The sequence below is a fragment of the Pseudorca crassidens genome, chromosome 3 (genome assembly GCF_039906515.1).
Source record: "Pseudorca crassidens isolate mPseCra1 chromosome 3, mPseCra1.hap1, whole genome shotgun sequence".
In the NCBI taxonomy this organism is placed as follows: domain Eukaryota; kingdom Metazoa; phylum Chordata; class Mammalia; order Artiodactyla; family Delphinidae; genus Pseudorca; species Pseudorca crassidens.
Window position 1 is genome coordinate 12,140,594 of NC_090298.1, and position 18,367 is coordinate 12,158,960.

The following is an 18,367-nucleotide window of genomic DNA, read 5'->3' on the forward strand; positions in this document are numbered from 1 at the left end:
TACACACACACACATATATATATATATTCTTTTTCAGATTCTTTTCCATTATAGGTTATTACAAGATACTGAGTATAGTTCCCTGTGCTCTAGAGTGGGTCCCTGTTGTTTACCTATTTTATATATAGTAAAACTAACTGTTTCTTTACAAATATGTAGATTGACTTAGCTATTTTTCTAACATCCAAGAAAAATCTAAAAGGAAATTCCAACATTCTGACTAGTATCTGATGAGTTTACATTTGAAGAATGTCTGTCCATTGCCAATATTAACTTTTTAATATAACATGAAAGAGTGGGAAAACAGTAGACTACAAGTTTGAGTTCTTGTCCTACCTCTGCAACTTACAAGCTATGAGACCTTGGCTACGTCATTTAATTTCTCTAAGCCACGGTTTTGTCATCTCTAAAATAATATAATAGTACTCTATTCCAATTACTTAACATGGCTGTAGAAAATATCAAATGGAATAATGAATATGAAAACGGTTTGAAATGTAAAGCATTATGCAAATGTGTGGCCTTATAGGGCTTGTCCTATGATATTGGCCACTATAAAGTTCTAACAATGGTTTCCATGTTGTCAAATATCGTGGCAGCACCTCTGACCTCATCTTGAGCATCCTCTGGGCAGCATTTGTCACTGCTGACCATTCCCTCCATCATGAGGTTTTTCTTACCCTTGGCTTCCTTGACACTTGGTTTCCACCTGCCTCAAAGGGCAATCCTTAATTTTACTAGCATATTTGTCCTCTTCTATCAGACCTGTTAATATTGGAACAACTCAGGGTTCAATGTAGGCCCTCTACGCTTCTTTATATTCTCCTCCTTGGAAATCTCATACAGGACAATGACTTTAAATAGCAACTATATTCTAATAACTCTCAAAAATACACCTTCAACTTTGACTTCTCCACTCAACTCCAGACTTACATATCTATCTGCATGGATAACACCTCTACTTGGATCTCTAAAAATCATCTTATACTTAAGATGGGAGATATTAATTCCTTTCTGCCCCCCAAAACAAGCTAGTTCCAGTCTTTGCCATCTCCACGAGTGGAACTTCCATTTGGGGCCACTGCATGTTACTGAACATGTGTGCAGAATACAACCAACGTAACGACTGAATAATTCCATTGAGTTGCTCACATCAAAAACAAAGGGATCATCCTTGAGTTCTCTCATAACCTGCCTGTTGACATCATTCTCTAATTCACTGATCTACTACTCTGCTGCATCCTAGTTCAAGCTGCCATCATCTCCATCCTGAACCGGTGCAACAGCTCTCAAACTAGCCTCACACTGACCCTTTTTGTCCCCTTAGAATCTATTCCTCACCCAGCAGAAAGAATGATTTTTATTGTAAAAGACATCATGCCTTTTTCTCCTGCTCAGATTCCTCTAATGGCTTCCTGGTGCACTCAAACGTGTAACCTTGGTTTACAAGCTCTATGATGACCTGGCCCTCGCCAACTCTACATTCTAGCCTCAGTCACTCCACTACAGTCATCCTGGACACTTTCTGCTTCTCAACAGTAACACACCACCAGATTTTTTTTTAATGCACACTGGGGCTAGCCAAGAAGGGAAAAAAAAAAATAAAAGTACTATACCTTCATGTTACTGAAGTTCTTTTTGTATATGTCTCGTTTCCGGAAAAGGGAAGCTGCAAATGGTGAAACTTCCAGACCCATCTGTGACATGCACTCTGTTTCTCTAAATAAGGTTAATATCTGAGGATCAAAGTTTACAAACAATTCCCCTGTGCCGGGAGCCTTCACCAATAAAGAAGCCTCAAGTCCTACATGAATTTCTTCAGTCTGTGAGAAGAGATCAACATTGTTACTAGTAGAGAGTTCAATGCAGACACAGGGTATCTAGCTTGGCCATTTCTGGGTATGAAGGTCATTACGTCTTCTTCCATGGATTTGAGCTTCTCAAACTAAAGACAATGGGGTCTCTCACTCTTCTCCTAACTTCACTCTCAGGAAAGAGTTTTCAAGTTCTTGGTGGTGATGTACAGTCAATTCAACAAAATGCCTGGGTCATGAATCTCTCACACCTGATAAGTGGATACTGCAATAAAGGTGACTTCTCAAAAGCCACTTCACTCCCTGATACCTTCGTGCCTACTCAGTTATTTTTCCTAATAAAAGTTTCAAGAAACCTACCAAGCTCAGTCTTCAGTTATCTAGAAAAGCAAGGTAAAACACTACAGAGACATCTCTGTTGTTGATTCAGACACCAAAGTTTGAACTAGGAAAATGAGATACCATTTTAGAGGCCTTGTTAGGCTGAATTTTATCCTCCAAAATACTTCCTGTCAATCTACAAAGAAATACAAGTGTTGGTAGGGTATGAAATATAATTTGATTAACCTAGTATGGCCAAATAAAATTTAAAACTTTGTTTAACAGGCATACTAGTGTTCACAGACACAATGGAGAAAAAAAAAGAAAGAGAAATCCTAATCAACCAGGTACAGGATCCCATAAACAGGATCTTCTTCCTTAGGAGTTTATAAATTAAATAAAAATGAGTTTCTGGGGCTTCCCTGGTGGCGCAGTGCTTAAGAATCCGCCTGCCAATGCAGGGGACACGGGTTCGAGACGAGGTCTGGGAAGATCCCACATGCCGCGGAGCAATTAAGCCCGTGTGCCACAACTACTAAGCCTGCGCTCTAGAGCCCACGAGCCACAACTACTGAAGCCCACGTGCCTAGAGCCTGTGCTCCGCAACAAGAGAAGCCACCGCAATGAGAAGCCTGCGCACCAAGTCGAAGAGTAGGCCCCCGCTCACCGCAACCATAGAAAGCCCGCGCGCAGCAACGAAGACCCAACACAGCCAATAAATAAATAACTAATTTATTTTTTAAAAAATGAGTTTCTGTTACCTGGCTTACGATCTTTTTTCCAAAATTAATTATTGTTTTTCTTCAGGGACATATTACACTCTTTGACTGATTACTGAGAGTCAACCAACCCTGTCTTATAAAATACCCACAAACTCAACTTTCTATGGGAATAAAACTGCCCAATGCGAGCAGTTTATAAACTCTTATGGAGTCGTCTTTGAAGAGCATACATGCAGAGACTCACTTGCTGAAGCCATGCCCTGTGGTAGAGAACCTCAAACGCCAGGAGGACCTTGGCCACCCTGTTGTAACTGCGAATCACAGGCTTGGCTTCCGCCGTCTGGAGCACAGACGGGTGCTGCTGGAAAAGCTGCATTGGTTGCTGAATCCGGCGGAAGAGCTTTCGGGCCCACAGAATCTTCCCAGCAATGGGAGGCTGGTCTCGAGCCAAAGGAGGATCGTCTTTCTGCTTCGTATACAGCTTCGAGATCATATCAATGTCAGCCCCATAGTTTTCAAGGATACGCCAGTATTTGTCATCAATTCCAAGATTAGGTATATCCAATCTGATTTTTTTTTTAAAGTGAAAGGCTTGAATTAATGGGATGATATTGAGAAATCTTATTTATTAAGACTTACCGTAAAAACATATGCTGATGGAAGAGAATGAAATATTTGTGCTAGCATATTAAAAAATCAAAATGGAATCAGTCTGTCAATCATATCAAATAGAGAGGTTATAGCTTTTCGGTTTGTTTCTTTTTTTTTTTTTTTTTTGTCTTATGGGATCTTAGTTCCCCAACCAGGGAGTGAACCCGGGACCTCGGCAATGAGAGTACAAAGTCCTAACCACTGGACCACCAGGGAATTCCCTAGAGTGTTTTTTGGTTTTTGGTTTTTTTTTTAAATAGTATCAATCCTTAAAACCTAGTCAAAACTTTTGGTAAGAGTTTCTTCAAATTACTTAAACACTGGGCTTCCCTGGTGGCGCGGTGGTTGAGAGTCTGCCTGCCGATTCAGGGGACATAGGTTCGTGCCCAGGTCTGGGAAGATCCCACATGCCGCGGAGCGGCTGGGGCCGTGAGCCATGGCCACTGAGCCTGCGCGTCCGGAGCCTGTGCTCCGCAACGGGAGAGGCCACAACAGTGAGAGGCCCGCGTACCGCAAAAAAAAAAAAAAAAAAAAAAATTACTTAAACATTAAGTGATATTATGATAGGCAGTCACAAGGTACTTCAAAGCTGAGAGGAAATAAAACAAACTCTTAATCCTCTGAAGAACTTTAAAACTGTGGCCTTGTTATTCAGATTGTCAAGAGAGGATTTCCTTCCCACTAGAATATGAAATAATAATAACGTAAGCTAAACCATGTTCATATTACCCTAATCTAGAAACTAGAATTTAGAAAAGTCTTTCAAATTTTTACCTTTCAAATTTCTTTAACATACTTAGAGCTTGATTTGTGTTTTTAATCTTTTCAAACGTAACATCCATGAACTTCTGCAACTCATTCTAAAACAGAATAAAGTCTGATTATGAACAGTGAATTAGCATTGCAAAAAATTCTACTTAGCAACAAGATAAAAGAGCTCCCCATCTCTGCAAGCACATACAATATAGGACAAAGTATAACAGAGAAGATAATACTCATCTAAGCTTAAAGAAAGATAAATGTCCAGAACAAAGAGGGACGTGAAGGCCAGAGCAGTCATAGGGTTTGGTGCCATGGCAGGCCCCAGGGATATTGGACCAGATATTTCTTCCACAAACATCACATCTTAGGATCAAGAAATCTTCTTGCACTGAAGAACTGTACAGTTAGCCTATCTAAATAAACACTCAAATTTTTTCACGACATAAAAATATCCGAGTATAAACTATACAGAACTTGAGACACAGTAAATCTTTACTGAGCCCTAACGCTTGGACCTGGTTTTCCTTGCTTTTCTAACTTATGGCTTCACAAAGGCCTACACTGAGCTCTTCATGAACACCTAAGACCTCAATTTAGTCTTTTCTCTCCGAGCCTTAGGTCCATTCTTTCAGTCTTTTGGAGTCTGGTGTGGAATCTTCTAGTCCTCTTAGCTCTGGGCTCTCAGGCCCTACTCAGTTTTTCCTAAGGCGGCTTGCCACCTCAAACGCTGGTCCTTTACTAAACAGTGCCTTACTTTGCCCACTGGAGACAATATCCTTCTAGACTTCCAATGGCCCGCCTGGTTCTAACGTGCTGCATCTCTTTGATATTAGTATAAGCATGAGCCTGAAATCTGGACAGGATCCCAGGCCCTGATGCCCTTGACAGCAGATCCCTGGACACAACCCTGATCCAAATCACTCATGGACAGTATATCTCATGCTCCCACACACACACACCCTCCAGTCTCACATCTTGGAGATGCCACAGTTACTGGTTTTCTCCATTCCGTCTCCAAGACTCATCACCCCCGCTCACTACACCCAGAGTCATGGGAAGGTCAGTATATGCCCCCCAGTTTTACAGAAACAAAGGCTGAATTCATGACAGTGCGTGAATTATTTAAAGGAGAGAGTATAAAAATGTTAGTTAAGAGAAAGTGGATGGAGAAAGGGAAAAGGAAGTCAGAGGAAAACTGGTCAGCAAACCAAGGAGAGAAGTGGACCATTTTTGAGATGGAAGACAAGATGAATAAAAGTGTTGAATGAGGGCTTCCCTGGTGGCGCAGCGGTTGAGAGTCCACCTGCCGATGCAGGGGACACAGGTTCGTGCCCCGGTCCGGGAAGATCCCACATGCCGCGGAGCGGCTGGGCCTGTGAGCCATGGCCGCTGAACCTGCGCATCCGAAGCCTGTGCTCCGCAACGGGAGAGGCCACAACAGTGAGAGGCCCGCGTACCGCAAAAAAAAAAAAAAAAAAAAAAAGTGTTGAATGAAAAAGAAAAATTCAAGAAGACTAGGAATTAGTATCTATAACTAGTGCTTAAAAAACAGACTTTAAAACATTTATAAAATTATATTCTCAGTATGATAAAAAGTGGCACAGTCTTGAAGCGGTCTTCCCATTACTCTCATTTCCGCTCCATTTACTTGGAAAACATCAATCATGTTCTCACACCAAGCATGGCCTCCTCTCTGGAGCCTTTCCTAATCCCAGTCAAGCAACAATATGGAACTGTTTTTCTCCTAGGTTCACACCCTACCTTATGGGTTGTAGCAGTTCTCAGAGTCTATGTAATGTTTTGCAGGTCTGTTCTCCGTATAAGTTTCTTTAGAACTTCTTTGGAATATGTCAACTTATTTTTGGACCCTTACTTCCCAGTACAATATCAGAATATTATACTTTTATAATTAGCCATTTTAGCCACTCTTTGCCCTTCTTTAATAATATATTCATTACTCTGTTCTATAACATATACGTACTTATATTTCAATCATATCACGTGTCTGATGTGATTTCTGAGGGCAAATCAACTTGATTTATTTCTGTATCCATAAGCTACAGCATAGAAGTCTATACATAAATAATGTACAGTAAATGCATGTTTAATTGCAATAAATCTAGTTCTTATTTTTTTGTTACCTTATCAGTAATTATCTTTCTTTTCCATTTTTTTCTTAAACATTTTATTGGGTCATTTCATTTATGTTCCATTTAAAGTAAAACCTGTGCTTTTTTTCAGATCTGATGCCCCTGATATATGTGGAACTGGGATGTGATTTTTTAAGGTTATACTCCATTTATAGTTATTATAAAATATTGGCTATATTCCCCATGTTGAACAATATATCCTTGTAGCTTATTTTATACCGAATAGTTTATACCTCTTAATCCCCTACCCCTATATTACCCCTCTCCTCTTCCCTCTCCCCACCGGTAACCACTAATTTGTTCTCTATTTCTCTGAGTCTGCTTCTCTTTTGTTATATTCACTGATTTGTTGTATTTTTTTGGATTCCATATATGTGATATCACACAGTATTTGTCTTTCTCTGCTTGACTTATTTCACTTAGCAGTCTACTCCTTATTATTTCGCAACTCATACACTAATTCAGCAAACATTCCTTGCTCTCCAGTAACATAAGGTCCTATCCCCTAGGCCTTGGAGACATAAATAGGAATGAACACAATTCCTGCCCTCAAGGTGTTCACCATCTACCTATATCCCACATACAAACTACTGAAGTACCATGTGATCAGAAACTGCTAGGACACACAAATGAAGATTTGACAAATAAACACTGACCGTGGAGCACAGACTCAGGATCTGCCAGCGCCCATCAACAAGAGATCAAGACCCACACTCCTTACGTCTGAATCGGCCCCCAAAAGAGATCAGCGCTTAAATTATTACCGGCACTCTATCTTCCCATCACCGGAAATGTCTTAGAGCATAATGGTTTAAAACTTGAATCCTAGAGCCAGACAGCCTGCCACTTGCCATCTCTGTGACTTTGGGCAAATCACTTAACCTCATTGTGAATCGGTCTCCTCCTCTCCAAAAAGAGGGTAATAAGAGCACCCACTTTATCAGATTATTGTGAGTATTAAATGAATTAACATCTATAAAGTGCTGAGAACAGACCTGACACATAGAATTAGCTAGTTTTATTATGAGTCTTACACTGAACTCATCCCTCCAGAAATGCTTTGGAGCTCTTTTTCCCTTGAAGTGTATAAATTTATTTCAAACTAAAAATTCTGGAAAAGAAGAAACAGAATGATCCTTTTCCTTTAATAATCAGAAAGGTGCACACTTTAGATCTCACTGGGATGGAAAGAAGTCTGCATGTTGATTATAGTGGGCACCTGTTAGGTTGTCTCCCAATCTTACCCTCCCTGGTTCTCCTCAGCTGATAATAAACGCTCCCAACCACGCAAGTGGATCTCATCCCCTCTGCTTTTACCATATGACCCCACAGTTAACAGGTCCAGGACAAGGCACCACATTAGAACTGGCTAACCCAACCTTTTCCTTAGGAACTTGGAGATGAGGCTGGTTCCGTGATATGTTCTCAGAAGCCGCTGACGGCCACACGCTGCTCCTGTGGGCTGGTCCGGGGGTGGGAGGAGGGACAAGAGAAGGAAGAGAGAATGGGGCTTCGAGACCAAGAGGGGTCCAGGTGCTGAGCCGGTCCTGGTGCCACTGTTTCAAGGCCAGCTGTAACCCTGCCTTTGAGATCTGCCAGGCATTGCTGACCATTTATTTGCTCAAGCTACCTCTGGTCACAATCATTGCTAAAGCAACAAACAAATGGAAACAAATTTCTATATTCTAATAATGCAGTTTCAACAGAAGATAAAAGTTAATTTTCTAAGATCTAAGACGGAACACATGCAAAAGTCTGTGATCACAGATCATTACCCAAAGCTATATTTATGACCCTTTAATCCATGAAAAAGAGCCTTCAGTCATTAATCTGAAATCACAAAATGCAGGCCAAGCTTGCTATCGGTCACCTCCATGATGAAGATGCCTCTCCCTTCTGAATGGGTAATGACAACCAGCATTACACAGAACGGAAAAAATGAACACCAGACTGTCAACAGGAGTTTCATTAACCAACCTACGTGAAGGTCATTAGTCTGCTTGCAAAACTCTTCATAATCCTGCTCAAAATCCATTTTCCGCTGGTCTAAGAAATTATATTCCTTTCCCTTTATGGTGGCAACAATACCCTGAAATGTTATGAAAGAAATAAGACAATATTTCAATATTCTTGCATTACTTAGGTAAATATGACCTTTAAATATAGAACCTGTGCAATCATTCCCCAAAAATCAATTTAAGAGGAGCCTTATTTCTTTAATTATTCTCATTGCTTCATGTATATTACAGGTAGTATAATATTGCCGAATGCATTCAAATACATAATTTTGAAAGCATTTTCATGAGACTTTATGTATTTCTGAAGAAAAATATCAAATAAAAACCTCACCTGAAAATTAGGAAAGATGTTCTGTCTAAAAATTTCTTACAAATTACATCGGAAGTAATGAAAAAGAAAAAGAAGCCCAGGGAACTTCCCTAGTGGCCCAGTGGTAAAGAATCCACCTTGCAATGCAAGGGACGCACGTTCAATCCCTGGTGGGGAACCAAGATCCCACATGCCGCGACGCAACTAAGCCCTCATGCCACAACTACTGAGCTCACGTGCCTCAGCTAGAGAGCTTGCATGCCACAACTACAGAGCCCATGCACCCTGGAGCCTGCACGCCACAACTAGAGAAAGAGAAAACCCGCACACAACAACTAGAGAGAAGCCCGTGCGCCTCAAGGGAAGAGCAAGGGAAGATCCCGCATGCCTCAATGAAGATCCCATGTGCTGCAATTAAGACCCGACGCAGCCGAAAGAAAGGAAGGGAGGGAGGGAGCGAGGGAGGGAGGAAGGAAGCAAGCAAGCAAGCCCAAAGTAGAATTTACTAAAATATTTTTCATTGAAAAGTTTGTCTTCTCAGAAAATAAATAAGACTTTAACAGAATACAAACAACTTAGGAAGAACACAGTTATAACATCTGCAGATGAAAAACTATCCTCCAAGCCTCAAATGTCCTAAATAAAATATCAAACCATAATCTACTATTTAAAGAATCTCTAGAATTAATTGCTTCCTCCAAAGCTGCAGTCTGTGACTATAACAGTGCAAATTAGGAAACTCATCTTCTTGAAAACACTATTATCCAAAGTTCTGTTTGCTCTGAATAATGAGCTCTAATGCTCTGTGATCATTCTTAACCAGGTACTAAGCCGTTCTCAAACTCGGTGCCCGCACTGTTGATACAGGCCTATAATCTTTATGAAGAATGTTGGGCCAGCTTCCACAAACACTTCTTCAAAGATATTTCCATTTAAACATCACCTCAAGTGTCTCAATAGACAAGAGTGTATAAGCTGCATAACTTCTTGAATCAAGTTTACAAGTTAAAACAACCTACTCTTTCATGCCGTATAACTACAAAATTAGGTCTATTCAGAAATTGTGTATATATAATGTTATAATGCTACACATCATGTTACAGGAAATGTGTAGAAGAAGTATGGAAAAGCTACATTCCTACATTTTAAAGTTATATTTTAAAAGATTTACGGCCCTTAGAAAATTCTGCTTTGTGATTGGATTTAATGGTCACTTAAGAGTATTAAGTAAATAAGCTGATTAATCATGACCTTTAAACCAACTAATCAAACTCAATCTACTAAATCATTTACTTGACAGATATTTATTGCACACCTATTATATGCCAGCAAACTTGGAAGATACAGAAATGAACAGAACAAAGAAACATCCCTGCCCTCGGGAATTTACATCCTCGGTCGGGGAGAGAGGGTGGGAATCTATATAAGTCACAAATAAATGAACAGGATAATTGCAGACAGTGAAAAAATAAGTAACATAGAGTGACTGAGGTGAAACAGAGCTCAAGGAAAACTTAATTGAGAGGGTCATTTAAATCAAGATCTAGAGGCCAAGGAGAAAATAACCATGTGATGATTCAGAGGCAGAACTTTCTATATATATATAGAAAAGGTTTTTTCTTTTTCTCTCCCCAAATCTGATATACTCAGGAAATGAAAAGATTTCTTATATAGACCTAAACTTTTAGAGTAGAAAAATCAATGAGTGACAGTAAATTATATGATCCTTTTCAAATTCAAGTACAAAAAAAAATTAAGGTTTAGTGGCACTGTCCCCAAACAAGAAAAAACTGACTATATCCACATTAAAAATGCAAAGCACATCGTGTTTGCAAATTGTTTTTTAAAAATCTTCGAAACATTAGATCCCTGTGCCCACTTTAAAAACTAAGATTAGTTACACATATATCCTTACAACATAAAGCTGTCAAAAGTCGAAATAATTAAGAATAGTAGAGCTAGGGCTTCCCTGGGGGTGCAGTGGTTGAGAGTCCGCCTGCTGATGCAGGGGACATAGGTTCGTGCCTGGGTCCAGGAAGATCCCACATGCCGCGGAGCGACTGGGCCCGTGAGCCATTGCCGCTGGGCCTGCGCGTCCGGAGCCCATGCTCCACAAGGGGAGAGGCCATAACAGTGAGAGGCCCACGTACCGCAAAAAAAAAAAAATAGTAGAGCTAAAATAAAATCCAATCCCTATTATTTTTTTAACATGAGTCCATATAAATGCTTAACTGCAGATATAATCAGATACCAACCACTCAGAACTCAGGGTCAACGAGAGACTGACATGCAGTATATGCTTGATGAAATATTTCTTGCATGAATAAATGAAATAATAAGTTATATTTAAACATTTTTCTTGTGCTACTAATGAAAACGCTTTTGCTAATGATGATTAATTTTAGGCTATAGGGAAGTCATTCTCATAATCACATAGCTGAAAAGAATATATTAGCACCATTACACAATTCTCAAATAGATTTAACTTCTTTATTGTTTAAGGGCCATGAGCTTATCTTTTACATTAGAGACTGACTATTTAAAGCTTTCTGAATACAGTCATTTGCATAACACATTAACGTTTTATTATGGATAAGGGTAGCAAATTTAGTTTTGAAAACAGTACCTGGTATTTAGTGACCATGTTTTCCAGTCCTTCAATCTTAGAATCTTCTAGGACTGAATATGTCTTGAAGGTAGTAAAGATGTCCATTATCTTGGCAAGACGTCTGTGGAAAGTTTCAAATTTTCCAAAAATATACATCTCACTGAATTCAAATTGTTTTTCATTTGGATCTTGTTTAAGCTTTTGTTTGGTCTTGTGAAAGCAGTGCTGGTATTCCTTAAAGTAAAAACCAAAATACAAGAAAGGGAACACAACAAAGATATCAACCTTATTCTCTTAAGTGAAAGCGACAGCAAATTTAGGGTGGAATTACAAAACCTTTCAGTTTCATGCCTCTGTAGCTACTCCTTCATCAGCCTGGGATGTCATCTTTTCCCATCCCCCAACCTAGCAAACTCTTAATTTTTTTTTTTTTTTTCTTTTTGGCCACATGGCATACGGAACTTCCCTGACCAGGGATCAAACCCATGCACCCTGCGTTGGAAACGTGGAGTCCTAACCACTGGACCACCAGGGAAGTTCAAACTCCTAATTATTCATAAGGTGACTCAAAGATGCAGCCTTTCCCCCTGGGTCCCACTGTGTTAGTAGAAGCTTAACTCTTTGTGTATCTCTCCATTCGTCTACAAGAAGCTTAAGGAAAACTACTTCATTTTTGTATCTCTAGTACTTAGTGTGGTGTTGGCACATAGCAGGCCCTCAAAAAGGGTAAAGTAAGTGAACACATGTGGGGGACTGATTTATTAACATTCAAGTTTTCCTAACAGTAAAAGATTACCATTCCTTTTAGCAACCACTAATATGATAACTGCTAAATGATTTAAGGTGCATTGGCAAAAAACAATGTAAAAATAATAAAAAATCTAAATATATTATCAAGTTGACCGTTACCTGCTTCAGTTTAATTGCAGATAATATTTTTTCCACAGCAACATCCTGTGGTTGGCTCCAGATCGAAGCAGTCCCATTGTTGGTAATATAGGCTTTACATGCAGATATCATCTGATTGGTCACCTGGAATTTTCCAATACAATGATGCCAAGGACATTAAGCAGCCATCAAACATAAATTGGGCTAAAGGGTCCTTAGCTCTCCTACCTCTCCGAGTATAAAATCTGTAAATAAATCTTTGGATGTATTGTTTTTCCATCACAACTATGATCAAGCACTAACCCTCTTTCTTTCCAGCTTTATTGAAGTATAACTGACGAACAAAAATTGTATATATTTAAGGTGTGCAATGTGAGGCCTGATGTACATATACATAATGAAATGATTAGCAAAATCGAGTATTAACACATCCAACACTTCAGATAATTACCACTGTGTGTGTGTGTTGAGAAAACTTAAGATCTGCTCTCTTAGCAATTTTCAAGCGTACAATACAATATCAGCCATAGTCACCATGCTGTACATTAGGTCCCAGAACTCAGTCACCTTATAACTCAAAGTCTGTAGCCTTTAACCCACATCTCCCCATGTCCCACACTCCCCCAGACCCTGGCAACCACCATTTTACTCTCTGCTTCTATCTGTTCAACTTTTTAAGTTCTACACATCTATTATCAAAGTCATTTGTAAAATCACAGAGCTGGAAGCACTACAGAAAATTGCCGATTCAGACCCCTGTGTTAATGCAGGATGAACATCTTAACCAACCAAGAAGGGATTCACTTCCCTACCTAAAAGCTGTCAAGAGCTTCCTCCACCCCGTCTCCTTCTTCGGCAGCCTGCTCTAAAATCTAACTCACGGTTTCCCAGTGCCATGAAACGAATTGTCCACCCTGATCATTTCATGCCACCATGATCTGTAGCAGAAATGTCAAAAGCAGAAGGCAACAGAGGAAAGAGGAAAGATAATGTGTGTAACTGCCAACATTTTATTTATCCCTCCAAACTTAAAAAAAAAAAAAAGACTTCAGAATTCTTTTGGTGATTTTTTAATAAATTAAAAGGAAAATTAGAGGTCTATACTGTAGGTATGGAATGACATGATGTCTGGGATTTGCAGTGCAAAGGTTAGGTGCAACAAAATCGGCCATGTGTTGATAGTTGATGATTGGGTGACACGTACATATACATACAATTCTCTTTCCTTTTGTACCTGCTACAAATTTTTCATAATGAAAGGTTTTTGAAAATGAGAGAAATGGTGGTTTCACAATTATGTTCCAAAATAAGCCTTGCAAATGCATGAAACTTGGAGTAATAACACAAATTGACTTTTGAGTCTTCTTCTCAGGGAATACCCCTCCCGACCCCAACATAACATTAATGTGTGAAGAAGTTGGAAGAGGGTCTTGTGGATTCCCCTCCTTTCTTCCTGAGTATGAGAGCAGAAGGAAGTTTCCCATCAAGCTCTCAAGGCTGGATGTCCCTATTCCTGGGAAGAATCATGCCTCTTACTGCATTAGTATTCACAACACAGTCCTGATGAGTCAAAAATGCCTCTATTTTAATACAACATTTAAAACTTTCGCCTTGGTAATGAAAAAGTCATTTACTTCTTAGAGACTGTTCAAAAATGGGAAAAAGCAACAATGCTCACCATAAACACTTATGAGTTAGGACATAAGGTTTAAACATCGTTATGGTTTTGGGCAGAATCATTATAATTGCTTTATGGATTACTGGAACGTTGCAAGTGGCTCTTATTACCATGATTACTGTTCTAATAACACCAAGTAAACAACTGTGGCATCAAATAAATTTGGAGCAGTGGCACATAAAATACGAAACTGAAGATAGCCAGTTAAATATAGTTTTTCTTAATTAAAATTTACCCAATAGATAGAAATCATGTGCTAAATAAAATAAGGAAAGAAATTCTAAAAAGAATCTTTCTTTCATTTTTTATTATATATAAAAAATGTAAATATATATTTATATACATATATATAAATAATACAATATTTATTATATTAATTACTTTGGGAAATAATGCCTTATGATTTGCTAGAATCAGCCTCCTCTCTCTGTTGAGAGATTAAGCTTTTTTTTTTAATTGTAGGGTACATAGACATTGGATTGCACCAATGTGGTAATTTCTTTTTTAAAAAAAAAGATTTATGGGTTTTTTTAAAATATTTATTTATTTTTGGCTGTGTTGGGTCTTAGTTGTGGCGTGCAGGCTGCTCTCTAGTTGTGGCATGCAGGCTCGGTAGTTGTGGCGCATGGGCTCTCTAGTTGTGGCCTGCGGGCTCTAGAGCGTGCAGGCTTAGCTGCTCCATAGCATGTGGGATCTTAGTTCCCTGACCAGGGATCAAACCCGCGTCCCCTGCATTGGAAGGCGGATTCTTAACCACTGGAACACCAGGGAAGTCCCATGGTCATTTCTAATTATAAAAAAAAAAAAAATTAACCATTGGCAAAGAAATCTAAGTGACCATGGACTCCATGCTATGCACTTACCTTTACAAACAGAGACGTGATCTTCTCAGAGGTGTTATAGTAATGAGAGATACTATAGATCATTTTAATTGCATTTATAAGTGCAGGAATAGCATCAATCATGGACATCTGGAAAACATCACAAAAGTTTTCAGGGAAACAGATATCAAACTCAGCAAAATTCCAATAGGCTAATCCTTCCTACTTCATTAGAAAAAAATTTAGGTAAAAGATTTTTATTTAAATTTTTAAAATATTATCTATCACTCTACATAAATAGAATATATTTAGGGGTAATTTTATTTTTATTATTTAGTCACACACAGTTAATCAAATTTTGTTTCAATGCAAGAAACACTAACTTTCTGTTATGGACAAGGAAGTTGTGTTAACAGTTAATTTTGTAATAAATAAAAACAGGCACATCCTAAAGTTAAAATAAAAGAAAAAGAAGAAGAAAAAGAATGAGCCAATAACTCTTCCCACAGTTATTTGAGTATAGTCCAGGATGTCAACTGCAATATTTAATAGGAAATGGAATATGCAATAAATGTTTTTAAAATATAACGTCGCATGTCCTGTCCATCTTATCTGGATAGATAAATAGATGCTAGACAGACAGATATATGATATAAATATTATATATATATAGATATATAGAGACACAGAAGTAGATACACAAGTGTATATATATATATATATATATAACTTTCTTAAGAATAAAAAGAAGTTTCTAAGACTTTTCCAACAGACTGTAATAATCACAAACCAAAACTCCACACTCAATTCAGTTAGTGCGAAAGGGTCATCAGTACACCAAGGGGGTAGAAATCTCTAACTCACAGGGTCACTACTGTACAAGGGGTCACAGCATTTCTCAAGTGTGTACAGATATTTGACATTGTCCTTTGCTTCATTAGCTGCATCAGTGATTCGAATATCCATCTCCCGCCAAGTCTAAGCACAGTACAGGGAAGAAATTTTAATGCAATTATTAATAGAGGAAATTCCACTATAACAGCTGCTAAAAGTCATCACAAGTCCCATGGGTCAGACTTTCAGTCTGCCCTATGCATCTCACATAAAACTGAATCCAGAGGGGTGGGGGGCATTGCCACACGGAAGAGCAATTTAAATTTTTTGACAACATTTTCAAAGGTATCTCTTCCAGGCCTTCTCTTAGGACATCTATTCAATAACTAGGACAAAGCCTCAAGAGGGCAGCACCTCCATTTAAACCTACACCCTTGCTCCTCCACAGACTGCTGAATCCATTTTGCACCTCACTCCCATATTGTCTGTGGTAAAGAACGGAAGGGAGCCTCCAGCCCACAGCCGGCAAGGAACTGAATCCCACAACAATCACATAAGCGACTTGGAAGCAAATCCCAGTCAGGCCTTCAGATGAGCCAACACCCTGACTGCAGCCTCAGGCTAGATCTCAAGTCAGATGCTCCCAGCTAAGCTGCACCCAAATCCCTGACCCACAGACTATGAGATAATGTTTGTTGTTTCAGGGGGCTAAGTGTTGGGGTAATTTGTTACACAGGGATATAAAACAAATACACCAGTGCTAAAAAAAAAAAAAAAAATAGATAAGGTAAGGTTTCATTATTACTACTCCTCGTTGGTCTGAATTCATAATATACATACAATCGTGTTATTATGTTACATCTTAATGACTTGCAATGCCCTCTAATAATACACATACATACATGTACACCAGCCAACAAATACCTTTCATTCAAAGGCTATTTCCACAGTATCCAAAATTATAAAAGGACAGTATAATCCAACCTTAAAGTCGTTTTCATAGAAGTAGAATGACATTTTTCTGTTCCTAATTCCCCCAGGACATATGCATACAGAATTCTCATTCCCACTTCGTAAAGCGAAAAGCAACCTTCAGAAGTTTCGACCTGGAAGCAGCAAGCACTGCCAACACAGCCTTCACATCTGGGCTCGTCCACTGATCCAGAAGGTAGTTAAATCTAGACAGTCTTCTTTTCCAGTACTCCAACTCTGCTCGGGGCCCAAGGTCATCCGCTTCCGTCCGTAGCTGATTGCTTCCGGCAAGGACCTGCAAGTGCACAGAAGGCCCATGAACCAGTGAGTAGGGCTGGAGATATAAAAGTTATACATAAGCAAAACATAAGGAAAGAAGTGAATTCTGCTATCTGAATCGTGATATATTTTTATTCATCTGCATGCTTCAAATGACAGCCTTTTACTAACTTAACATGTATCCATTTTTTAAATTTCAACAAAAATTTAGTTGACTCATTCTAACGGAAAACTATTTGTTAAAGGAGCTTTCATGAACTTTCGGAGGACGTGACCTCAGAAAGTTTCTTGGCTATTCACTTAGAACCTCAGAGAACAATAACCTTGGAAAGCCCTCATGCCTTCAGTTGGTTAATTTCCATTATGCTTCCTTATTGATGTAACATCCAGCTTCACTTGGGACTTTTCTGAAAATATTTATTTATTTTTAATTTTTTTTTTTTTTGCGGTACGCGGGCCTCTGACTGTTGTGGTCTCTCCCGTTAAGGAGCACAGGCCCCAGACGCGCAGGCTCAGCGGCCATGGCTCACGGGCCCAGCCGCTCCGCGGCATGTGGGATCTTCCCGGACCGGGGCACGAACCCGTGTCCCCTGCATCGGCAGGCGGACTCTCAACCACTGCACCACCAGGGAAGCCCTGAAAATATTTTTTTTTAAGGTTAAGTCTTGAGCTTTGTTTTGGAGGACACACTGAATTAGAAAGCTTCTTGTACTTCTACAGAGAGATTCTCTTCAAAGTAACTTACACCTTTCAGAAAAAAAACTGGCCAAGTACAGTCATTTAGTTATATAAAGTTATTTACTTTCATCTCCTAGAATTCTTACTATCTCTTAACTAATGACTATAAATTAAAATTGCATTGCACCTGTCACCTTGTTAGGGACTTGTGGTAAAATACTTAGGCAAATGGGAATGGGATGTGACATACCTTCTTCCACTGGCTGCTTCAGTAACATGGCATCTGAACTAGTCAGTGTTCAGATAGCTAGTTTCTGTTGTTTCGTTTCTGAAAATTACCTGCTCTGTTTGTTTGATCCATACTTTCATACAACCTTCTATTTTTTCCAAAGTCTCAGGGTTATTAGCTAGAGTCAAGTAGTCTACAGGTTCCTTCAGGGTTTTCAGTTCAAATATGTCACACTTTTGAAGGTTCACCTAATTAAAATGAAAGTTAAATAATCAGATGATGCTATTTTAACACACACAAACACACACACTTCTGACTGATCCAAAAGGATCTTAAGGGGATTCTCTCTAGTCTAAACTATCTTGCTTCCTGAGAAATGTCCTTGAAAACACAGTGAGACATATTGCATTGAGCACACCAGTAGAGCTGATTGGTTCTGAGGTCAAATTTTGGGTCAAAAAAAAAACCACCAAACAGTGAACTAGAGAGAGAGAGAGAGACATAATATCACAGAATTTGAGAATTGATAGGGAACTTGGAAATTAAGTAGTCAACTCATGAAACCAAAGAAAGTGGGGGGCCTTCAAAAAAATTGACTGGGGGGGAGGGGTAATTCTAATCTATCATATTCT

General features: G+C 39.1%; 1 protein-coding gene across 4 annotated transcripts in view; it reads right to left on the reverse strand.

Moving 5' to 3' along the window:
- Positions 1-18,367, reverse strand: part of DNAH5 (dynein axonemal heavy chain 5) — a 273,570-nt gene that overhangs the window by 175,896 nt on the left and 79,307 nt on the right. For 3 of the 4 annotated variants that reach the window (XM_067730386.1, XM_067730387.1, XM_067730385.1), the window contains 10 exons: positions 17,846-17,983; positions 16,668-16,844; positions 15,608-15,721; positions 14,786-14,893; positions 12,266-12,388; positions 11,375-11,590; positions 8,402-8,509; positions 4,283-4,368; positions 3,102-3,423; positions 1,617-1,823 (listed from right to left, as the gene is read on the reverse strand). In XM_067730386.1, coding sequence (XP_067586487.1) covers positions 1,617-1,823; positions 3,102-3,423; positions 4,283-4,368; positions 8,402-8,509; positions 11,375-11,590; positions 12,266-12,388; positions 14,786-14,893; positions 15,608-15,721; positions 16,668-16,844; positions 17,846-17,983 — 1,599 coding nt within the window. Of the gene's footprint in view, positions 1-1,616; positions 1,824-3,101; positions 3,424-4,282; positions 4,369-8,401; positions 8,510-11,374; positions 11,591-12,265; positions 12,389-14,785; positions 14,894-15,607; positions 15,722-16,667; positions 16,845-17,845; positions 17,984-18,367 lie in introns of those variants that run through there. The other variant, XM_067730388.1, reaches the window with a different exon arrangement.